Below are 24916 nucleotides of genomic sequence, written 5' to 3'. Positions count from 1 at the left end.
ATAACAATAGGTTAATTGTAGGAGACCTCAGTACTCCACTCTCAGCAACAGACAGATCATCTAAGCAGAAAACAAAGAAGAGCCTTGAATGACACACTGCACCAGATGGACCTCATAGATATATACAGAACATTCCACCCTAAAACAACAGAATACTCATTCTTCTCAAGCACACACACAACTTTCTCTAGAATAGACGACATAGTCACAAATCAGGTCTCAACCGATACCAAAAGATTGAGATTATTCCCTGCATCTTGTCAGACCATAATGCTTTAAAACTAGAAGTCAATCACAAGAAAAAAATTGGCAGAAATTCAAACACCTGGAAGCTAAAGACCACTCTGTGCAAGAATGTTTGGGTCAACCAGGAAATCAAAGAAGAACGTAAACAATTCATGGAAACCAATGAAAACGAAAACACATTGGTCCAAAACCTATGGGATACTGCAAAGGCAGTCCTAAGGGGGAAATACATAGCCATCCAAGCCTCACTCAAAAAAATAGAAAAATCCCGAATTCACCAACTAACTTTAAAAGAACTGGAGAAAAGGGAACAAACGATGCCTAAGCCATGCATTAGAAGAGAAATAATTAAGATTAGAGCAGAGATCAATGAATTAGAAACCAGAAACACAGTAGATCAGATCAACGAAACTAGAAGCTGGTTCTTTGAAAGAATTAATAAGCTCAATAAACCCCTGGCCAGACTTATCCAAAAGAAAAGAGAAAGGACCCAAATTAATAAAATTATGAATGAAAGGACTAACACCAAGGAAATAGAAACAATTATTAGAAATTACTGTCAACAACCATATGCCAATAAATTAGGCAACCTGGAAGAAATGGATGCCTTCCTGGAAACCTATAAACTGCCAAGACTGAAACAGGAAGAAATTGACACCTGAATAAACTAATAAGCAGTAACAAGATTGAAGCAGTGATCAAAAACCTCCCAAAAAACAATAGTCCAGGGCCTGATGGATTCCCTGGGGAATTCTACCAAACATTCAAAGAAGAAATAGTACCTATTCTCCTGAAGCTGTTTCAAAAAACAGAAACAGAAGGAAAGCTTCCAGACTCATTCTATGAGGCCAGCATTACCTTAATCCCCAAACCAGGGAAAGACCCCATCAAAAAGGAGAATTTCAGACTGATATTGCCAAAATTCGCAACAGAATCCTAGCTTAATAGGACCTAACAATACATTAAAAGGATTATCCGCCACGACCAAGTGGGATTTATCCCCGGGATGCAAGGGTGGTTCAGCATTTGCAAATGAATCAGTGTGATAGAACACATTAATGAGAAGAGTTCTAGAGAAGAGCCATATGGTCTTCTCAATTGATGCAGAAAAAGCATTTGACAAAATACAGCATCCTTTCCTGATTAAAACTCTTCAGAGTATAGGGATAGAGGGAACATTCCTCAAGTTCATAAAATCCATCTGTGAAAAACCCACAGCAAATATCATCCTCAATGGGGAAAAGCTGAGAACCTTTCCGTTAAGATCAGGAACAGGTCAAGGATGTCCACTCTTGCCACTATTGTTCAACATAGTACTAGAAGTCCTAGCAATAGCAATCAGACAACAAAAAGAAATAAAAGGTATTCAAATTGGCAAAGAAGAAGTCAAACTCTCTCTTCGCAGATGACATGATACTTTATGTGGAAAATCCAAAAGACTCCACCCCCAAATTACTAGAACTCATACAGCAATTCAGTAATGTGGCAGGATACAAAATCAATGCACAGAAATCTGTTGCTTTCTCATATACTAACAATGCAACTGTAGAAAGAGAAATTAGAGAAATGATTCCATTCACAATAGCACCAAAAACCATAAGATACCTGAGAATAAACCTAACCAAAGAGGTACAGGATCTATACTCTAGGAATTACAGAACACTCATGAAAGAAATTGAAGGAGACACAAAAAGATGGAAATATATTCCGTGCTCATGGATCGGAAGAATAAACGTTAAAATGCCTATGCTGCCCAGAGCAATCTATACCTTCAGCGCCATCCCAGTCAAAATTTTTTCAAAGTGCTGGAACAAACAACCCTAAAATTTGTAGGGAATCAGGAAAGACCCCGAATTGCCAAGGATATTGTGAAAAAGAAAAACAAAGCTGGGGGCATCACGTTGCCCAATTTCAAGGCTGTATTACAAAGCTGTGATCACCAAGACAGCATGGTAGTGGCACAACAACAGACATATAGACCAGTGGAACAGAATAGAGAGCCCAGATATTGACCCTCAACTCTATGGTCAAATAGTCTTCGACAAAGCAGGAAAAAATATGCAATGGAAAAAAAGATAGTCTTGGTGCTGGGAAAATTGGACAGAAGAATGAAACTGGACCATTCTCTAATGCCATACAAAAAGATAAACTCAAAAATGGATGAAAGACCTCAATGTGAGACAGGAATCCATCAAAATCCTAGAGAAGAACATAGGCAGTAACTTCGACATTGACCACAACTTCTTTGAAGATACATCTCCAAAGGCTAGTGAAACAAAAGCAAAAATGAACTTTTGGGACTTCGTCTAGATAAAAGTCTTCTGCACAGCAAAGGAAACAGTCAACAAAACAAAGAGGCAACCCACAAAATGGGAGAACATTTTTGCAAATGACACTATAGACAAAGGGCTGGCATCCAAGATCTATAATGAACTTCTCAAACTCAACAGCCAAAAAACAAATAAGTCAAAAAATGGGCAGAAGACATAAACAGACACTTCTCCAAAGAAGACATACAAATGGTTAACAGACAGATGAAAAAATGTTTATCATCATTAGCCATCAGGGAAATTCAAATCAAAACCACACTGAGATACGACATTACACCAGTTAGAATGGCAAAAATTGACAAGGCAAGAAACAACAAATGTTGGAGAGGTTGTGGAGAAAGAGGAACCCTCTTACATTGTTGGTGGGAATGCAAGTTGGTATAGCCACTTTGGAAAACAGTGTAGAGGTGCCTCAAAAAATTTAAAATAGAGCTACCCTATGACCCAGCAATTGCACTCCTGGGTATTTACCCCAAAGACACAGATGTAGTGAAAAGAAGGGCCATATGCACCCCAGTGTTCATAGCAGCAATGTCCGCAATAGCCAAACTGTGGAAAGAGCTGAGATGCCCTTCAACAGATGAATGGATAAAGAAAACGTGGTCCGTATATACAATGGAATATTACTCAGCCATCAGAAAGGATGAATACCCGACTTTTACATCAACATGGATGGGACTAGAAGAGATTATGCTAAGTGAAATAAGTCAAGCAGAGAAAGTCAATTATCATGTGGTTTCACTTATTTGTGGAACATAAGGAATAGCATGGAGGACGTTAGGAGAAGGAAGGGAAAAATGAAAGGGAGGAAATCGGAGGGGGAGACGAACCACGAAAGACTATGGACTCCGAGAAACAAACTGAGTGTTTTAGAGGGGATGGGTTAGCCCGGTGATGGGTATTAAGGAGGGCACGTACTGCATGGAACACTGGGTGTTACACGAAAACAATGAATCATGGAACACTACATCAGAAACTTGTATGGTGACTAACATAACATAATAAAATTAAATTAAAAATAAAGTAAAATCACATGGCTAATATAAGAATTAAGCAACTCACTGAGGTGATAAAACAGTATTCTTAAGATCATTTATATGACTTTTAGTTGCATTGTTTTTAATAGTTCAAAAAAGGGGCTAGGGATATCTGATTTCCAGTCTAATTTGGGTACTCTTAAACACAGTTCTTAAAGGAACTGAAGTATATTCTTCATGACAAACTGAAACATGTAATTTCTTCCATTTGTTCTAAAGACACTAAGGTTTTTTGTTTTTGTTTTTTCTCGTGTAGCTCTAATTTGATGTTGTTACTAGTTACTATTATTTTTCCCTTAGTCTCCCCTGTCAGTGTCTGTCAAGATCTGTATGTCCTCTGTCCTTAAGAACTGGTATTCCCCAGGGTTGGGCCATTCCCCTGGCCTGCCTTGTCTCCTTCTTTCACCTATTCCATCCACCCAACTTTTTACACACTCTCCTGAATGATCTTGGTAATTTGCCTTCAACCACTTAAGAATCCCTTAGCATCCGCCCATATCAATCTCCTGTGCTCTGAACTTGCATTTCAACTGCCTATAGACCACTTCGCCTGGAAAGACCCTGGATCTCAAACTCAGTGGTCTATAATTCAACTTCGGCATGTTGCTCCAGAACACATACCCTCTATTCTTTCCCTCCTCTGGAGGTTGCTGGGACCCACTTCAGAACTTGAGAATCTTTCCTCATATCCAGTCTGTTACTGAGACAGGACTGTCTCTTCAATGTTGCTTATTATTCCTCCACTTACTACTCCTTACATTACAAATTAACTTGCCTTCCATCTGCACTCCTAGAAGCACCTCCTGCCTAATTGAACCTCATTCATAAAGGTTCTGAGTGTAAGTCCAATTACTTCACTTTCTATTTTATTGGCATACAGTTTACTCTTTGCACAGAGGAGTATATGTCTTTTATAATCTTCAGTCCTTCCCCACCTTCCTTTCTAGCATGTCTGCCTAATCTCCATACACAGCCTTGGCCCCCCTGCAATATTGAGTCTCCCCTGTGCAACTGTTCATTTTGTACCTACTCTCCCTGTAAAACCTTTGTCCATTGTGGAGGTGCTGTCTGGGTCTAACATGTGAGCACTAACATCATAGGGTACCTCCTCTGCCTAGGTTGAGCACCGTTCCTCTCTAATCTCTTCACACACTATGAATCTACCTCTGATCCCATGAGTTACTTGCTTCATGATAGCCATTCACTTAAAAAAAAAAAAGTCTGTGTATTTTCTGTAGAACTGAATGTCCTCAAAGACATGTCTTTCTACATCTTTCTGTCTCTAGCAGCAAGCACAGCAGCTGGCCCTTGAAATGGCATTGTGGAGTGTTTCCCAAATAAAGAAATGTTTGATTTATTTCATGGCCTTGTTCTCAGACAGTATTAGAAGAAATAGTTCCACAATTCATGATGCTCCTAAGTGGGATTTTGATGAGAAACCAAAATGTCCCGGACTTCATGAGTGTCAAAAGCCACTCTTCCCTTTAATGCCCAAATCACCGGAATCTGACCCTCTGTCCAATTTGCCTTACAGGAAGTGCTATCTGTCTTTATTTCTCATCCCAGACAACTTCTGGAAGTCTTGGGGAATCTCTCTTCCTGGTGGTGGCTCGTTTCCTCAGCATTGGCTGACCCCAGACCACTGCTTTGCCTCTATGCTGGTGACCGCTTACTCTTTCTGAAGCCAGCTTTCTGCCTGCTACACTGTTTTTTCTGTACTATGACATCCCCTAGGAGGGGTGTGCATGTGTGTGCGTGTGTGTGTGTGTGTGCGCGCGCACACCTAAAAATACAGCAGCCAGCTAGAGTTGCTCTTCTACTCTGTAGTTTCAAGGCCATCCAGAGAGTCCTATTTTGGATGTTCCTCGCCTCTCTGATCTAAATTATGCTAATGCATAATTTAATTAAGGATGTCTCTGCAGTCAGAATGCTTGAGTTTTAATTCGGACTCTGTCACATGTTGACATTATTGATTCTTGAGCAAGTTACTTATCCTCCTATGCCTCAGTTTTTTCCTTTGTAAATTAAGGATAATAATAATAGTCTCTTCCACATAAGGTTGATGCCTAGATTATAAGATTTAATATATGTAAAGTAGTTACAACAGTGCCTGGAACATAATAAAAGCTGAGCAAGTATTAATTACCTATCACTACACACACACACACACACACACACACACACACACACACACACACACATAGCTTCCTCAAACACACACACACACACACACACACACACACACACACACACACACAAACATAGCTTCCTCAAACAAGAGTTCCTTCCTAGCGTGTATGGTGTCCAGGATCCAGTTCTTTGGGTTTCTGAGAGAGAGCATAGTCTCCACCTTACCCGACTCTCTCAGGTCTTTTTCATTCTGCAGGAGGGACCTTTTCAAAGAACAGCCACCAGTGGACTGTTCACATTTTTTCAGGAAATATCAGTCCCTGCCCTACATAGCTGTGTGGCATTGCTTTCTGATTACAAAAAGATACCAGATTCCCCAGTCTGGAGCCGCAGGCCCAGAGCCTGGGTTACTTTGGGAAATATGGCTACAACTATCCCAGGCTTGTTCCTTTTAGCGCACGTACCTAGACAGGAAGTGAATCTCAGCTTCTGACACCCCTTGCTGTCTTCTGGACCAACATCCCAGTATAAGAAAACACAGATACATGCACATCCACACATTATAAGCAGTACTTTTATAAACAAATAGCAATTTTCAGAAAGAAACTCAGTTTAACCTATATTTAGGTAAGATTTGTTTTTTCCCTTCAAGGAGAAGATCCACAAAACTATTTGCAACCATGTGATTATGCGTAACAGTTTTGTGACATTGTCTCCATCTTTTCCATTCTACAATAGGATCTTTTCTTTTTTACATTGGTTAAGCAAAAGGTGTTTAAATCACTGGCTTTCAAACATTCTTTTTTTTATTCTTTTATTTTAAAGTAATCTCTACACCCAATGTAGGGCTCAAACTCAAAACCCCAAGATCAAGATTCACATGGTCTACCGGGTGCCCCCTTAAACATTCTTAATGACAATCTACTATGACCCACAGTAAATAATATATATGTATATATTTATATATAACAATATTTATATGTATTTATTATATATATGCTATATATAACATTTCATCAAGCAATAATACAGTGAGTATACAGCATATGGACAATACAGTTTGATTTTTTCTATTTTATTTTATTCTAGTGTAGTAAATTTTATTTTAAAAAATTTTAATTGTTAATCATTAAATTGATTTCACGACCCACTAATGTATGTATGTATTATAAAACACTATATTAGCACAATGTTTCTCAAACTTCGTTGTTGATAAGATTTAGTGAAACAGCTATACTTATATCAGACAAAATATACCTTAATGCAAAAGCTGTTATTAGAGATAAAGAACATTTTACAATAATAGAAGTGTCAATCCATCAGGAAGACATAACAATTATATATATATACACACACACATCTAAAAACAGAGCTCCAAAATATATGAAGCAAAAAATGACCGAATTCAAAGGTAAAATGGACAATTCAGTAAATAAGAGTTGGAGACTGCACTACCCCACTTATAGTAATGGGTAGAACAACTAAGCAGAAGGTCAAAGTGAAATAGAGGTCATAAGCAATATTATACACCAAACTAAACATAGACACGTATAGATTACTCTACCCAACAACAGTGGAATATACATTCTACTCAAGTGCATATAGGACATTCTCCGAAATAGATTACTGATTAAGCCAAAAAACAAGTCTCATAAATTTAAAACGACTAAAATCATATAGGTTTCACAATGGAAGAGAATTTGTAATCAATAAAAATAAAAGGAAAGTTGGGAAATTCGAGGAAATTAACATAACATTAAATAACCAAAAGGGCAAAAAGAAATCACAAGAGAAATTGGAAAATACTTTTGAGGTAAATAAAATCTCAATATACCAAAGCTTATGGGATACAGCTAAAACAGAGCATAAAGAGGGGAGCCTGGGTGACTCAGTTGGTTTTGAGATTGAGCTCCACATCAGGCTCTGTGCTCAGCAGGGAGTCTGCTTAAGATTCTCCCTCTTTCCCCCTCTGCCTCTCCTCTCTCAAATAAATAAACCTTAAAAAAAAAACCATAGAGAGAAATTTATAGCTATCAACACCTACATTAAAAAAGAAGAAAGACTTCAAATCAGTAACCCAACTTTTCACCTTAGAACGAAGCCAAACCCTAAGCAAGTAGGAGGAAATAACAGAATTTAAAGTAGAAGTAAATGAAATAGAGAAAAGCAATAGGCCAAACTAACAAAACCAAAAGTTGGATCTTTGAAAATATCAACAAAATTGAGAAATCTTAAGCTAGACTGACCAAGAAAAAAATAGACTCAAAATATTAAAATCAAGAATGAAAATGGAGACATTATTAACAAGCTTAAAAAAATTTAAATGTATTACAAGAGAATACTATGAATAGTTGTATACCAACAAACTGGAATGAAACCTAGGTGAAATAGACAAATTCCTAGAAAAACACAACTTTAACTGACTCCAAGAAGCAATAGAAAACCTAAAGAAGAGCTATACAGTAAAAAGATTGAATTAGTCATTTAAAAATTTCTGACAAAGAAAAGCCCAGGTCTGGATGGCATCATTAGTGAATTCTACCAAATGCTTAATGAAGATTTTAATACCAGCCCTTTACAAGAAATGTAAGAATAGTGGACACTTACATCCCAACCAATTCTGTGAGGCCAGTGTTACCCTATTAGCAAAATTAGACAAAGATATCACAAGAAATGAAAACTGTAGAGCAATATTCCTTATAAATAGAGATGCAAAAGTGCTCCACAAGATACTAGCAATATAGTAACCAAATCCAGCAATTTAAAATAGGGATTATATACCATGACCAAGTACACTTTGTCCCAAGTATGAGAGGTTGGTTTATCATACGAAAATTAGTCAGTGTATGTACCATATGAATGGAATATAGTAGAAAAATCATATGATCATATCAATAGATAGAGAAAAAGGTTTTGACAAAGTGAAACATCCTGTATGATTAAAAACACTTTGACAAACTAGGAATAGGAGGGAACTTCCTCAACCTAATAAAAGGCATCTATGAAAAACACCATGCTTAATAGCAAAAGCCAAAAGCATTCCCCCTAAAGTCAAGAACAAGACAGGGTATCTCTTCATGCCACTTCTATTCAACATTGTACTAGAGGTTTTAGCCAGGGCAATTTGGCAAGGAAAAGTAATAAAAGTCATCCAGATTGGAAAGGAAGAAGCAAAACTATCTCTATTTGCAGATGACATTATCTTGTATGTAGAAAATCCTAAGGAATGCACACACATGCACACACAACTAGCACTAATAAATGAGTTCAGCAGTAGGAGTGTAAAACAGTGAAGCCACTTTGGAAAACAGTTTGGCATTCCCTTAAAACATTAAGGCTAGTTCCACTCCTAGGTGTATACTCAAGAACTGAAAACTTGTACACTAATTTCACAGCAGTGTTATTATAAATAATTGCCAAAAGTTAGAAACAACCCAAATGCCCATCAACTGATTAATGAATACATAAAATGTGATATGTCCATGCAATGGACTATTACTCAGCCATAAAAAGGAATTAAATACTAGTACATGCTACAAGATGGAAGAACCTTGAAAATATTATGCTAAATCAAAGAAACTAGACAGAAAGGCTACATGTTACATGAATTCATTTATATGAAATGTCCAGGTTAGGCAAATCTGTAGTGACAGTGGTTTCCAGGGGCTGGGGCAAAACATAGGAAATGACTGCTAATGGGTATGGGCTTGCTTTCTGGGGTGATAAAACTGTTCTGAATTACTTAGCCATCATTAAAAACACCCCTTTGAAGTTGCTATCTTTGTGACCTTAAACAATAATAACAATAAACATAATAACATAAATGTACAGTGCTAATTATGTGCTAAGTCTTGTGCTAATCCCACTACAACCTCCTGAAGTAGGGATATTATTATCTCCAAGGGAGAAACCTATTACAGAGAAGCCAACAGGTTACTTGATGTTTCAAACCTTATTTCTACACCTCTGTGTAGAATACTTATCTTACAAAGTTTAAGAGGATTAAATGAGTTCCTGTGTAAAGTCCCTTACTTAGTACATTGTTGGTGCATGGTACACATTCAGAAAATGGATCGTGTTTTAGTCTGAAGTGGGTATTGTGTGACACATACATTTTTCATGTAAAAGGTCATTCTCAATTCCAGTGTGTTATACTGTTAATAGTGTATAACATTTTCCTTTGTTTTTGGATACAGGACCCCCTGGACCAGCTGTCCCTGCACCTGCAGGCTACCCAGGAGGCTTGCCTGTGGGATACTACAGCCCACAGCATCCCTGTGCCTTCCCCTCGTACCAGCTACCTGGTGGTATTCATCCTATGCAGTACCAGCCTGGCAAATATCATATGCCAAATCAGCCTGTTCCAGTAACATGGATGCCAGGGCCTGCTCTTATGCCAAACTGTCCTCCTGGTCTGGAATACTTAACCCAGGTACTCCACACAAATCCAAATAATTTTCTGATGAAGTATGACTGGGGATCTGACAAGAAGAGATCCAAAGCTGGATAGAGTGGATGAACGTGGTGGGTCAGTGATGACAGAGGTCCTGTTTGTGAGACCATAGGAATGGTGGTACTGATTTGTGAAGGGAAAATGAGTGCAGGCCTGTATTTGGTGGAATCAGTATGGCTTTCTAAAGGATGTATGCTGAATTTTAAGATCTGCAAAGTGTCCTGTGGAAGGCAGTTTAAGAAACAGGGAAAACTATCAAAGATGCTAATTGAGGTGTCGTTTGCATAGTAGTGAAGCGTTAACAACATGAAGAACAGATTAGTAGACCATGAGTGAGTCAGTGAGTATCTCCGCCTACCCCTTTTTCTCATTACCCACAATTTTCATTAGCCACTTCTGCCATCCTCCAAACATAAAAGTGTCAATAAAAAGAGGAGACTTACCAAGGGTTCTCTTCAGGCCAAATTCAGAGACCCCCTTCCCACAACACAGTGGATTCTTATTTTCCATCTATATAGATGTTCTGAAGCTACCAGGATATCCGGATCAGAAACTGGGGCAGTATGTCAAGTCCATATACCAAATGGTATCGCTTAAAACCACATGTCAGAGACTCAAAAAAATTGCTTAATGAAAATAAGATGAAGCTGGTACAATCATGTTTGGTTTTAGAAAAAGGAGATGTTGAAATACATTATAAGCAAGGGACTTGCCAGTTTTCTTAATTTGCCAAGTTTTTTCATTTCTTCTATTACTCTGACAAGAGTTAAATGAACATATTTTATGAATTCTGTTTTGTCTTTCAGGGATGGTTTGAATTAAAAAAAAAAATAAGTGAAAAAAGAAACAAAACAAACAGGTGTGGAGCCAGACAAACCCGGTTTTAAATTCTACTTATACTCCCTCGTCACTGCAACCTTCAGTAACTTTCATAACCTGTTGGTGTTTGAATTTCCTCATCGATAAAATAGTACTATCAATACATACCTTATTGAGTTGTTAGGAGAATTTTTCGGGAGCTAAGATTTATAGTGTGCCTACTATTTTGGGCACACAAGGCCATCCAATGGGCGGCCGCTTGTGGATATTATTAGTTGAAACACCTCATATGCAAACAGAAGACAGAACCAGTCATTTGCTTTATAATTTTCCTTATCCCAGCCTTTTTGCAATCTCCGATATAGATTCCATGAATCATTATCAGACTGTAAAGATTCTGGAGCATTCAAAGTAGTAGGATTATATTATTTCTAGAGTATTGGCTTGGCCAGTGACCCTACCAGTTTGTTAGAGAACTGATCCATAGCAGCCATAGAGTCTCATTGGACAAACTTCTTTTACATTAACAGGCATTATTTCTTTAGAATATTTTGCTCAGCAGTGGATGCTTGTATCAACAATGAATATTTTTACTTTGAGTTCTAGATTTTAACATTCTGGATTTTTAAAGGAACTGTGAACCTCCTTAGTGACCACTTTCGGCATTTTATAAGACAGATTTAGACCTCCTTACCTGATTGTATTTTCATATAAGAAAAAGGTTTTCATGAAGGATTATATCTTCCCTATACCCTCCTGAAATCAATTATACCACAACATATTTATGTCTGGTTATTTTTTACTTTCTTTATTACCACATTCATGTACTTTTTTATTAGCTAAAGTATTCAATGACTATTAGCTGAAATAGGACATTGCAGGCAATATTCTGGGCCCAAGGATTAGGAATGATCTATATCATCTAAAATTATTTAGATATAATTACTCTGTCCTCAAAGAGGTTTCTTCTTTTCTGCTATAATATTGTCAAGTAATATCAGGTGCTGAACCCATCAAACTGTCTTTAGAGTGATTCCTAAGTGAAGTTAAGGCAGAAGTTTATCTAGTGGTGTTCCCAACACCCTTTTCAAGAGATCCCGTTCCAGAATGTTTCCCCTTTGTCCTAATCCTAATCACATGCTTCCAGCCTTGTGGACCCTCATTAGAGTATGCACCTAAGGAAGCCCCTGGCATTAGGACCTCAAATGAATGGAAATCAGTGTGTTAACATCTTCCAGAGGTACCTGTGAAAATAATGTAAAACTGGATACTACAGTGTGAGGTCCCTGGCTGATTTGCTCTCTGTAAGCCACTGAGAAAGTAGCTTCCTCTGTGGCTGGTCCATGTTAAACTGTCCCAAACTTCCTGAGCACCTCCAGGCTGTGAGTTCAGTGAGTGACAGACATGTCAATGAGTAGGGGCTGAGCTAGAAACAATCTGTGTCAACACAGCTTCTTCTAGATGCTGTCAGTGTAGTAGGAAGATGATTTTCTGATGTACCAGGCAACTGCTTATCTTTTTTTTTTTTTGCAACTCTTTATCTTTTAAAATAGAACTGGAGAAAAGTGGTATTCCTATCTGGACAGCTCTGCTAAATTTCACTTGATAATTTTTTTATTTCATTCAATTTCAAAAAGATATTTTGGTGTCAATTAATACATTTCATACCTGTCTCATCAGCTTCTTTTCTAGCACTGATTTGATTTAATTCTGTTATTTCTATTTTTGCTAATTGCTTTGTTCTATCCCAACAGTTGGACAACATACACGTCCTTCAGCATTTTGAGCCTCTGGAAAGTATGTATAATTTTGTAGTGTTCAGCAGTATTTGAATCAGGTGGAAATTTGCATTACCCAATGATCATTTCTTAGTGATTCAAAGAGAAAAGACTATCTTCTTCTACCCTTTTTTCAAGAAAGTAATAAAGGGAATTATTTTGTATAATTGTATCTATTTATGTACCATACCTAAGTTCTTAGACTTGAAAAAGACTTACATTTTATCTGGTCAACTCCCCCTTCACACCCTAGTCTGCATATTCATCTTTCATGGAAGAGGAAAAGAAGGAACCTAGAGAATAAATGAGTTAGCCAGGGGCACCATATAGTCAGCTGGTAGAGCTTGAAATAGAATCTAAATCTGCTAAGTTCTAGTCCAGTGCCCTTGCTTTAGAAGTAAAAACAAATCACAGTAAACATGCTGCTTGATCTCAGTTCATCCTCACTGGATTACTGACCTTCTCTTTACCACCAGATCTGCATATTCATTTGACCACTACACAGAGCCTGAGTCTTCTTGGTTCATTTTCCTATTTGCAGTTAGGAATGACTCTAACCATCTCAGTATATTTCTTGAGCTATTTTATGGTAAAATGTATACTTTTATTTAACTGGTTTCTTTATTAAAGTTTTCTGAATTCAGGTACTCCAGGAATATAATTTTAGTCTTTGCATTTATGTGGAAAATTTTTAAAAATCATTTTCTATTGATCTCCTTAAAAGAAATGTTTTAAATTTTCAAAATTACCAAATATTTATTGGGCATCTGAATTATTTTGGTGTCCTAATCAATGGTAATATTTCAGTTTAAATTTTTAAAAAGCTATTTTGCTTTAAGCCCCTAACACATACTACAAAAGGACTTCTCGGGGCCCGTTTTAACTGCTTTTAATTTAAAGTGTCTTTCTCATTTTATTTTATAGTGATGACATCTTTTGAAACTAATAATAGATATGATATTAAAAACAACCTGGACCAGATGGTTTACATTGTAACTGAAGACACAGACGACTTTACCAGAAATGCTTATCGGACACTAAGGCCCTTCGTCCTCCGGGTCACCGACTGTATGGGCCGAGAAATCATGACAATGCAGAGACCTTTCAGATGCACCTGCTGTTGCCTCTGTTGTCCCTCCACCAGGCAAGAGGTCAGAGGATGCAGGGCTTATCCCTGGTTTCTTCCTGATCCAAGTCTTCACAGTACAGTTGTGCTCCTTCCAGAATGACACAGGAGGGGATTTTCACTGGCTCTGCTGGTCAGACTGAAAGAAGAGAGTGGGGAGGAAGGAGGCCACATCGTCTCACCCAAGGAAAATCACAGAGGGCTTTTTCTTGTGGGTTCTTTCTCATCTTCCGGTGCTAGTTGGGGGTCAGGCACAGATTAGGGTTATTTATTCGGTGACCACAATTCTGTCAGTTGTGTCTGCTGAATTGGAAATGTATCTGTGACCTAGAACAGAAGTCACACACATTTGTCTAAATGTACCTGCATATCCCCAGATAAGATGTTGCTAGACAGGATCGAATACTTTTAGATTTGGAAGAGACCTTGGATGAATTTGCACTCCCCATCCCAGTCCACACCTGGCCACAGATAAAGAAGGGGTGGCTCAGAAAGATGAAGTGCCTGATGAGGGTGTTACAGCCCCCCGAGTGCCAGACCTAGAGAGCAGGTGTTCTGAGTTACAGTTGGCTTCCTCTTCTACAACCCGTGCAGCTCTAGGGAGGTTGTTTGCTGCAGGGAAAAGAAGCAGCTTTAGCAAGAGGTCCACCAGAATTTTGAATTCCAGATATGTCACCTACTTAAATTGTGCAATTTACTTAACGTCTTTGGGGCTCAGTGCTCTTGTACATGAAATATGCACAACAATACCCCATGGGATTCCTGGGGTATTTAGAAGACATGGTAAGTGCCAGCACTTACTAAATGTTAATTTATTTACAACCTTCTCTGTATTTTGATTTCCTATGAGATGGAAGTAATAATAGCACCTGTCACACAGGATTGCTTTGAGGATTAAATAGTAAATAAATGTTAACTGTTCTTTACAGTACCAGGCAGACAGTACAGTGCTCAGAGAATGGTGTTCCCGGGTATCTTACGCCTCTCTCGTTACTATTTTTGTAATAATAGCCTGATATTTGAGATGAATATTCACCTTTACTCCTTAGTCCTTTTCAATATACTAGGAATTCTTCATATTCATGAGTTGGGTTTTCTTCTCAAATGAATTTTTTTTAAGTAATTTACTTGTGTACAGTTTTTATTTATTTGTTTAGCTCTTAGGCCTAAACTTGTGTAAGATCTTAATCCTAGGCAGCTATCAAATTTATATGCTTATGTATATGTGTGAATGTATATATATGAACAGTAACATCTTTTTTTTTTTAATATCATGATTTGACAGTTCATGAAGCTATGTAGTACTGCCCCATAATGAGACCTGGTGGTCTCAAAACTCTTAGAAAAGTGTATATGACGCCAGAAAAGCTACCAGTAGAACTTTAACTCTGGAAACTCTTACTTTTACTAAGTAATTTAATTTTGTGACTCTTGTTATTATTAAATATGAAGATCTTAGTTCTTCACAAAGGAATATTGTAAAGATGCTTAGCTAAAACAAGGCAGTGGACAGTTTTGAAACTTTTTAATATGGCTTTACATATCCGTTCACACATTCTGTTGTTTTCACAATACTCAGTTTTCCAGGCACCTGGGTGGCTCATTCATTAAGTGGCTGTCTTTGGCTCGGGTCATGATCCCGGGGTCCTGAGATCGAGTCCTGCATTGGGCTCCCCCTGCTTGGGGGGGAGTCTCCTTCTCCCTCTGCCTCTGCCTGCCACTCCCCCTGCTTGTGCACGCTCTCTCTCTCTCTGTCAAATAAATAAATAAAATCTTTAAAAAAAATACTCAGTTTTCAGAATGCCTCTTTTTCTATTTTCTCTTATAATTGTCAAGTCTGAGATTCAAATCTAAGAAGTTCCCTTGCTACTTTGTCATGAATTGTGCCAGAAGACATGAGACACCTAGAGCAGAGACAAAGAACTTCACTGCAGCACAGTAAACAGCATGAGTGTCATGCAGTTGGCACAGGTCCCTGTGTGCCCAAGTTCGATAGGGCTGACTCAGATGCTGCATACAGCTGAGCAATTCTGAGCTTGGGAGAACTGTCCATTTTGCAACAAGCAGCCACTTTGTTCCAAAGGGAAATGTCACCTCAGCTCTCAAGGCTGTTCTGACCTACAACCCTAAGAAAGAGCCTGGGTAAAAAAGGAAGGTCCTCTATCAGTGACAATTCTTCTAGTCCTTGAAAGACTTAAGAGTACATCTGGGTGGTGTGTATGCATACAGGTATATATGTAGCATCCTTCCCTCTGTCACTGCTTCTTTGCAGCTGGAGGTGCAGTGTCCTCCCGGTGTCCCCATTGGCTTTGTTGTGGAACACTGGAACCTGTGCAGGGCTGTTTACAGCCTCCAGAACGAGAAGAAAGAAAATGTGATGAGAGTGCGCGGACCGTGTTCAACCTACGGCTGTGGTTCAGATTCAGTTTTTGAGGTAAACAAATATAAAAATGACATTTTTACTATTTTTTCTGCATGTACTAACAGACCTTAGAATCATTTGGCTTTAGACTATTGTTTAATGTGAATGAATAAAGTAGAATGAGGAAGAGTTATTGGTGACATCAAATCATTTTTAAATTATTGTTAGTGGATTGCTTACTGTTTTCCAAAGCGTGAGCTACTTTTTTTTTAATTTCAGTGTTTGATAAAGATAAGTAACCATTTAAAACACTAAACCTGAAAGTAAATAGCGTGACTGAATCCATTTATTTATTCTTGGTTGTATTTAATTCACCATTTTTACCACAGATTTACAGGATTGCAGATCCTGATTAAAACAAAAATGCCCAACGTATCACAGAACATATGGGGCACCCCGAGATTGTGTACATTATTTGCATGGTAGAAGTTGTCTGTGTCCTTAAGAGATAGGATAACACTGATAACATGGATAAAACTCATAATAGGTTATAACATTTTCTCAGGAAATCCTCTTGTTTTGCCTCTATCTCAGTATCTACAAAATGAGTGCTTATTATCCTACGAATCTGACAAAGGAGATTCCTAGAAATGTTTCCTGAGCTTCTTAGAGAATCCTTGAATGCCTTCCAATTCAGCAAGGCTCATTATCTAAAGTTGCTCATTCAGATATTTTCTATGATACCAATAAACTTTTTTTTTAGTTCTTCAAGCATTGCTTATTTATTAAAAGACCATTGTAGTGAAATAAAAAATGTGGATAAGCCAAATTTTAGGGGCAGGTGTATAGGATCTTTCTGATCACCAAAAGTTAGTATTTGGGTATTTGCCCTCTGGCAAGTGCCAGAATCCCCCTTTTACAAGCCAAAGCCCTTCGGGATTCTGACATACTCTAGGAAGACAGGGTGGATTTGGCCCATAAAAACTTGAGTCGATTATTTGAAGTTTGCGAAGTACATAGAACTGTGCTTCCTTACTTTTGTTCGTGTGTTTCCCTAGGCTGTAGAGACTCCCTTCCAATCCCCAATTCCTACCCTTCACTGTATGAAAAAGAATTTTAGAATCAACTCAAATCATACCTCCTTAATAACTCATTTGAGGATGAAGAAAGAGCACCAGCCCGAGAACTGTCAGCTACACCCCAGCTCAGTTATTAACCAGTTGCAAGGCACTTTATCCTTCTTGGCCATAATTCCCTGTTACTTTACAGTAATTTATTACTTTATAGTCATAACTACATTATTACTATATTAATTTCCTGTCCTGTATTTATGCTGTCACAGTGTAAACTGCTTCTAAGTAGAAGAATGAAGTATGTATTATAATATTTTTCAGTCATCATAAAGTCATATTCTTATCTCTCTAGGTCAAATCCCTTGATGGTGTGTCCAACATTGGCAGTATTATTAGGAAGTGGAACGGTCTGTTATCAGCAATGGGAGATGCTGACCACTTTGAAATTCACTTCCCGTTAGACCTGGATGTGAAGATGAAAGCCATGATTTTTGGAGCTTGCTTCCTCATTGTAAGTCTTTTGCTTTTGAGTTGTCTTGAGAGAATCACTCTTTATGATGAGATGGCAGTGTAGTGTAATAGAAAGGCAGTAACCTTTGAGAGTAGGACAATGTCTGTCCCTACCACTTACTAGTTACGTGTTTTGCAAATTGGTTAGCACTTCCAGGCCTCATTTGCCTTACCTATAAAGTGGAGATAAAAATACTTATATTTTTCAGGGCGCTGAACATTAGCTATCATGTGAGTAGAGGGGCCAGAAGAGTACTTGGAGAATATGGGGCATCCAGTGGGTATACTTGTCCTCATTGCCTGTTGTTTGTCTTTCCCATTACTTAAAGATGCCCATCCTATGACTTCTTAATGAAATAACTAACTCTAAAGCTGATGTCCTTTCCCTCCACCCCACTGCCTCTCTTGTCAGTGGACCCCTTGGCGTTGTATCTTCCTTAGATTTATTAGGTACAGCTCCCTTGCTGTATTACTGACTCATCGGTGGTTAAATGGAAATAAAGTGGATATATTTACCTTAAAAATGTAGCTAACATATTGCAGTTGGTATATTTAACATATTTAATATTGATTAAGTTTTTCTTCCTTTTAACAACAAAAATTTAGTCAGTACCCCCAAATGGAAATGTTATTGGCTACCAACAGTTCCAAGTCTGTAATTGCTGGTCTTCATGTTAGATCCTCTTTATAAAGGTTTTATTAGATTTATTTATCCTTAACTAGAATGAGGATCATCTGATAAATTATAAAGGACAATACTTTATGCATTGCATCTAATTATGTATGTATTATGTACGTATGTATGTACAGTTATCTTTCTCTCTCTCTCAGTGGTATATATTATATATGTATGTATCTTTTTCTAATTTCAGGACTTCATGTATTTTGAAAGATCTCCACCACAACATTCATCAAGATAGATGGACACAGCAAATCAGCAATTATGGCTAATGAAAAAGATTAGAAAAGTTGGATCGGGCTTACAATCCCCTGAATTATTTGCAAATATATGTATCTGCTTTTGCAGATTATTTTCACTGGTTATTAGCTCTAACAGGCTAACCGTGTAAGGGCAAGAATACAATCTAAACATGTTTCAATTGATTATCTGTTCATTTGTCCTCTTGGTAGCCTAGGAGTTCACCTTGAAAAAGTTATGACTCATTAGCCAAGTAAACACATTACAATGAGCTTCCAAATGCTTTACCATGACATAAGGGAAAATGAATGCAAGAGCTCTCACATTAGTAGGTCATGAAATGGTGAGCTTTTTAGAGCAATCTTTGAGATAGAGTAATATAGCTGTTATTCCTAACCCTGTCCTACTAAATCCTACCTCTTGTCCTGTTACTGAAGACGAAGTGAAAAGAATGATACTCTTGATATTTAAAAACAAAAAGGAAGGCAGACGGAAATTCTGTGTGTCTATCGTACAAGGAAAACTTTACTTGTGCATATGTATGAAAACCTTGTTTTGCAAGTTTCTAAGTTTCCATGAAAATTTTGATTCTATTTCCAAATCAAACATGGTTTGTTTTTTTTTTTTCTTTATCATAGGGTTTATATTTTTCATGCATACTCCCTCATTCACTAGCATGGTCAGTCAGGACCTGCCTTATATGGGGTCAGGGTCAGACTATCAGGAAAGGAGGTGACAAGGACCACAGCCAGTCTAGCTCTGAGCAACTTAGAGACATCAGCGCCCGTATAAGGAGCTTGCATTTAATCCATTTCATCGCTCTTGGTCACAGATGCCTTATATAAAAAAATATGTTTAGCCAAATCTCTAAGAATGCCTTTTGAACCTTTGTATATCATTTGATGTGACACAGAGAAGATAATTGGGTTGGTTTTTTTTTTTTTTTCCACTTTTCAAGAAGATCCCTGATAATCACCTTATTTTTCTAATACCAGGAGTTAGAGTTTTGTTTCTGAACTTTGAAATGTGACATTCTGTGTAGCACTTTGTAAAAGCAAAACCTACAAATCTTGACATTGTCTAATATTTCTTAGCTGCTTTTTATTTAGATGATAAACAAATCTGTATCTATGCAAAGAAAATAATAAAACACAGCAAACATGCTACTTCTCTGCGAACTATAGCTTACCGGTAAAATTATGTAGGATTACCATACAGTACAAACGTACTTCTTTTTATTAGCTAGTTAAAAGCATAGTGTATTAGTGAATAGACTGATGAATCAGCCTGTGTCTTTTGCACTCTACCTTCCTATCTGGACATGGACTGTGTTCTTTCAACACAGCCAGTATGTGGAATGAAATGTATTCTCCTTGCTAAGTAAAACAAGCCTGAGTGTTCTCAGATGGGATTATTCAGAAATGAGGGCCTTTGCTCACACTTCCTCTTGAAGTCAAAGAAGGTGCTTCATTTTTAAATTATATTTATCTTTTCATGGTAAAGTTGTTTTATTCAGTTTCTGGTAATTTTTATTTTTAGGTGCTACTACTAGCTTTTAAAAAAATGTAAAACTGCTGCTTTCTAAAAAAAAATAATTATCTTATATTTGAAAATATAATTGCAGTCTTAGACATATATATTGTTTCTTATAATAATCTTTGACATTTTATGTATGAAATCAAATAGTATTGAGAAAGTTTATCTCTATAAACCTCCTTTTTACTTTCCTGTACCCCTACATCCCAAGACCTGCTGCATAATAAAAAAAATGCATATTATTTTTAACATATAACATTTTAAATTTGTTTAAAGTTTTTATGGTATTAAGTTGTCTCTTACAGTTATAATTCCACTTTCTTTAAAAGTCATACTGTGTGTCTTGGGGCACCTGGGTGGCTCAGTCGTTAAGCATCTGCCTTCGGCTCAGGTCGTGATCCCAGGGTCCTGGGATTGAGCCCCACATCGGGCTCCCTGCTCAGTGGGGAGCCTGCTTCTCCCTCTCCCACTCCCCCTGCTTGTGTTCCCTCTCTCGCTGTGTCTCTCTCTGTCGAATAAATAAATAAAATCTTAAAAAAGTAATTCTGTGGTCTTATATTTTTATACTATGGTTGATATTATAATTTCTATATTTCCTAATGGTATTTCATTGTGTAAAATTCATCAGTTTCACTAGAAACAAAAGCTACTCTGAAATTTGCATGTTTTTCATGCTTCATCATATTGTTTTTGGCTTTTCAATAAATATAATATGGTTTATAGTAAAATACCGTCTTACTTTTTGACTTGTAATTGAGTCTTTGCTATAGACTGAATGCTTGTATCCCTCCCCCACCCGAAACCTATGAATTACCCCAATGTGATGATGTTTGGGTGGTGTTAGGTCATGCTGGTGGAACCCTCCCTCATGAACAGGATTAGTGTCATTATAATCTGCCAGCACCTTGATCTTGGATTTCCCAGCTTCCAAAACTGTGAGAGTTAAATATTTGTTGTTTAAGCCACCCAGTCCACAGTATTTCTGTATAGTTGTCCAACGGATTCAGACAGAAATTGGTCCTGGAGAAGTGGGGGTGCTGCTGTAACAAATACCTAAAAATGTGGAAGCAGCATTGGAACTGGGTAATGGGTAGAAGCTGTAAGCATTTTGAGTTGCATTCTAGAAAAAGCCTAGATACTTTAACAGAACTTTAAAGGTGATTCTGGTGAGAGCTCAGAAAGAAAAGAGCTGTAGAGACAGCCTTGGTGTTCTTAGAGAATAGCTAAGTAATCCTGCCAGGATGTTGGTAGAAACATGAGTGCTAAAGGCCATTCTGATGAGGCCTCAGATGAAATTGAGGAACATGGTATTGGAAATTTGAGGAGAAGCCCTCTTTATTATAAAGTGACAAAGAACTTGGCTGAATTATGTTCTTGTTCTCATGTTTTGTGGAACATAGAACTTGCAAGGGATGAAACTAGATGTTTAGCTGAAGTGAGTTCTAAGCAGAGTGTTGGAAGGTGTAGTTAGGCTTCCTCTGTTAGAGTAAAATGCAAGCAGTGAGAAATGACTTAAAGATAGAATTGTTAAGCAAAAGGAAGCAGAACATAAAGACTTGGAAAATTTTCAGCCTATCCATATAGCAAAAAATGAGAACACTGAGGGCCAAGGTACTGATAAGGAGATCAATATGAGTGAGCCTTTCTGAACAGAAGCCAGGAAACTCTTCTCCAGGACAATGGAAGAATGACCCTGAAGGCAAGTCAGTGGTCAACAGAGCCACTTCTCCCATTACAGGCCTGTATTGCAAGGGCTTAGGGGGCTGAGTGGTTGAAAGGAAGGGCCTTCAATACCTATGGGACCTTTCTGCGTGCTACCTGGCCCTACCTCACGTGGGGGGCTCTGCTCTCTACACTCTCTTGCCATGCTCCTCTGCCACCCCAGGTGTGGCTCTGGTGGGCCCTGGTATGCCATGGACTCCAGTGGCCACCTGTCTGTGGAGGGTGCAGGTCCATGTGGCCCTATCTCTATTGATGCTCATAGTGCATAGGTCAAGGGGGCATGGCTGCCTTCACCTAGATCTCAAAGGACAGGGCTATCTGGGAGAGCTTCGGGTTTTGAACGCCAGTCCTGGAGATACACAGGGCCCAGGCAGAGAGTCTTTGCAGGGAAGGCCATTCTGCTGAGCCCTGTGGGTAACATGGCCATCCCAATGGGCCCAAAAGACAGAGCATTGAGTCAAAGATTATTTTTGAACCTTAAGATTTAATGTTGTTCTGTGCTGTTTGGTCTTGGACTTACCTGAGACCTGTCACTCCTTTCTTCTTTCCTATTTCTCTCTTTGGGAATGAGAATGTCTGTCCTGTGCCTGTCCCACCATTGTATCTTGGAAACATAATTTGTTTGGTTTTGCAGGTTCATAGATGGAGAGGACTTTGCCTCAGGATGACTCAGACTTTGAGTCTTACCCATATCTGATGTAGATGCAACTTTGGACTTTCAGACTTTTGATGCTGGAACAAGTTAAGACTTTATGGCTGTTAGGATGAAACGAATGAATTTTGTCCTGACTAGGGGTGGAATGCCATCAACTGAATGTCTGTGTCCCCCAAAATTAATATGTTGGAATCTAATCCCCTTAATGTGATGTATTTGGAGGTGAGACATTGGGGATGATCAGAACCTGAGGGTGGAGCCCTTATGAATGGATTAGTACCTTTTATAAAAGAGAAGGCAAGGAGTTCCCTTCTGCCTCCCACCAAGTGAGAAGGCATCCATCCATGAGCCAGGAAGTGGGCTTTTGCCAGACACAGTCTCTGTTGGGACCTTGATCTTGCTTGGACTTGTAGAACTGCAAGAAATAAATTTGTTGTTTATAAGCCACCCAGTCTGTAGTATTTTTGTTATAGCAGCCAAAATGGACCAAGACAGTTTTTTTATTTTTAACACTTTTCTTCAAAGGGATTTTTGAAGGAATTTCTTATTAATTATCAATCAGACTCCTTCAGGATCCTTGTTTTCTTATATAAGTTTAATTCCACTAAAGTCATTTTTGTAGTGTTTTATAGTAGTGACTGGCTTTTTGATATAAGCAAGTTATTAAATGCTTATTTCTAATTCACTTAAGGCACATTTAAATTTTAAGTATGATTTCAAGAGCAGTATATCATGCAGGAAAGCTGCCAGAACTTATAACTGTCAGTGAAGGATGCATTTTAAAACAATTTTAATGACCAGATTTCCCCAAATTTACACAAAAATCTGGTTACCAGACTAATTTTCTAGTTGAATTTTTCAGCCAACTGGATGTTAAATTAAGTTCAAGTATGGAATGAGCAATGATTCCAGGAGATGGCATCCTGCTCTGCTGGGACAGATGGCTACTTTTTAGTACCTACTGCCCCCCACCGCAGTGTTTAAGGTTTAATTTAACTCATATTGAAAGATGCAAACTTGGAAAATCCCTAGGTATGGATTTAATAAACTAATACTAAATTCAACTTTTTGGCTAGTGATAACTAACATTGAAAATAGATCTTTCCCATAATTTGGTTGACCTTCACAGAACCTGTTTCCCATTTATTTGCCTTTAGACATCTTTAACTGTAAATCCCAGAGAAGAGAAAAACAGAATGATACATTCCAAGTGTAGTTAAAGTGAGATAGCTTGGTATTATACATGATAACACTTAGCATGCTTAATAATAGCACCTGGTAGGCATTCACTCAGTATCTGCCTGATGAATAGCAATGCAATCAGTGGCTGTATTTCTGAAATATTTATTATAGTAACCAGTAAAAATTTTACCATTTAAAAAATATACCCCTCTCTCCACTATTTCATTCTATTAATAATTGAGCATCTACTAAATTCAGGCACTGAACTAGTTCTGAAGGCAGAGGGAAATGCAAAGGTAAAAAATGCAGACTTATTACCCCTCAGGGGTTCACAGGCTAATGAATGAGACAGACTTTTAAACAAAATGCACATCTTTGAGGACCACATGGACATGTGTTCAATGGGATGTTGGCACACTCAGTAGAGACCATGTCACTCGCACCTTCTCAGGTGCTATAGAATATATTTCTATCCTGTTTAATCAGATAGTTTAGGCTGGCTGGTTGTGTCATTTGCCCAGGTACACTTCCTGGCACTTCTGGAGGTTAATAAGATGCATTTTACAGTCTTGTCTGCAAGCTGAATGCATGGTAAATACAATTGAAAAGGTCAATTTAGCAAATTTTCACCAAGCAAAGCAGGGATTGATTGTTTATTACAGTTAAACACAGAGCCCAAGAGAGTGGTACATCTGAGATCCTCAACAAATATTTGTTGAATGTGTGAGAATAGTCCTAACGTGTATTATGACACTGTGCTAGGTGTTAAAGGAGACAGAAATGAAAAGGTGGTCCTCTATCCCTCAGCAAGGATAAAGCAAGTAAGTATGCAATTACAGCACAAATTTAAAGAATTATTGCATAAAATAAAAATTATTTTGTTTGAAAATATATATTACAACTCCATCATCAGATAAACATTAATACCATTTTTTTTCAGAGGAAGAAACAAACTTCATCAAGAGGTATTGAAAAAGTTGGGGTGCTAAGGAATTTTCCCCTCCCTGTTGTAATTGCAATGAAGGAAAATTGAAATGT

The 24916-nt window shown here is 37.9% G+C and overlaps 1 protein-coding gene across 3 annotated transcripts in view; it reads left to right on the top strand.

The window, feature by feature from the left end:
- Window positions 1-20779, top strand: part of PLSCR4 (phospholipid scramblase 4) — a 53946-nt gene extending 33167 nt beyond the window's left edge. For all 3 annotated transcript variants that reach the window (XM_027587290.2, XM_035724235.1, XM_035724236.1), the window contains 6 exons: window positions 9940-10175; window positions 12770-12812; window positions 13718-13944; window positions 16192-16353; window positions 17707-17865; window positions 18737-20779. In XM_027587290.2, coding sequence (XP_027443091.1) covers window positions 9940-10175; window positions 12770-12812; window positions 13718-13944; window positions 16192-16353; window positions 17707-17865; window positions 18737-18784 — 875 coding nt within the window. In that variant the 3' untranslated portion in view covers window positions 18785-20779. The remainder of the gene's footprint in view (window positions 1-9939; window positions 10176-12769; window positions 12813-13717; window positions 13945-16191; window positions 16354-17706; window positions 17866-18736) is intronic.
- The last annotated feature ends 4137 nt before the right edge of the window (window positions 20780-24916 follow it).

Source organism: Zalophus californianus, chromosome 1 (assembly GCF_009762305.2).
Source record: "Zalophus californianus isolate mZalCal1 chromosome 1, mZalCal1.pri.v2, whole genome shotgun sequence".
NCBI classification, from domain to species: domain Eukaryota; kingdom Metazoa; phylum Chordata; class Mammalia; order Carnivora; family Otariidae; genus Zalophus; species Zalophus californianus.
The sequence above is the reverse complement of the archived record's forward strand: the minus strand, read 5'-3'. Positions and strand labels throughout refer to the sequence as shown.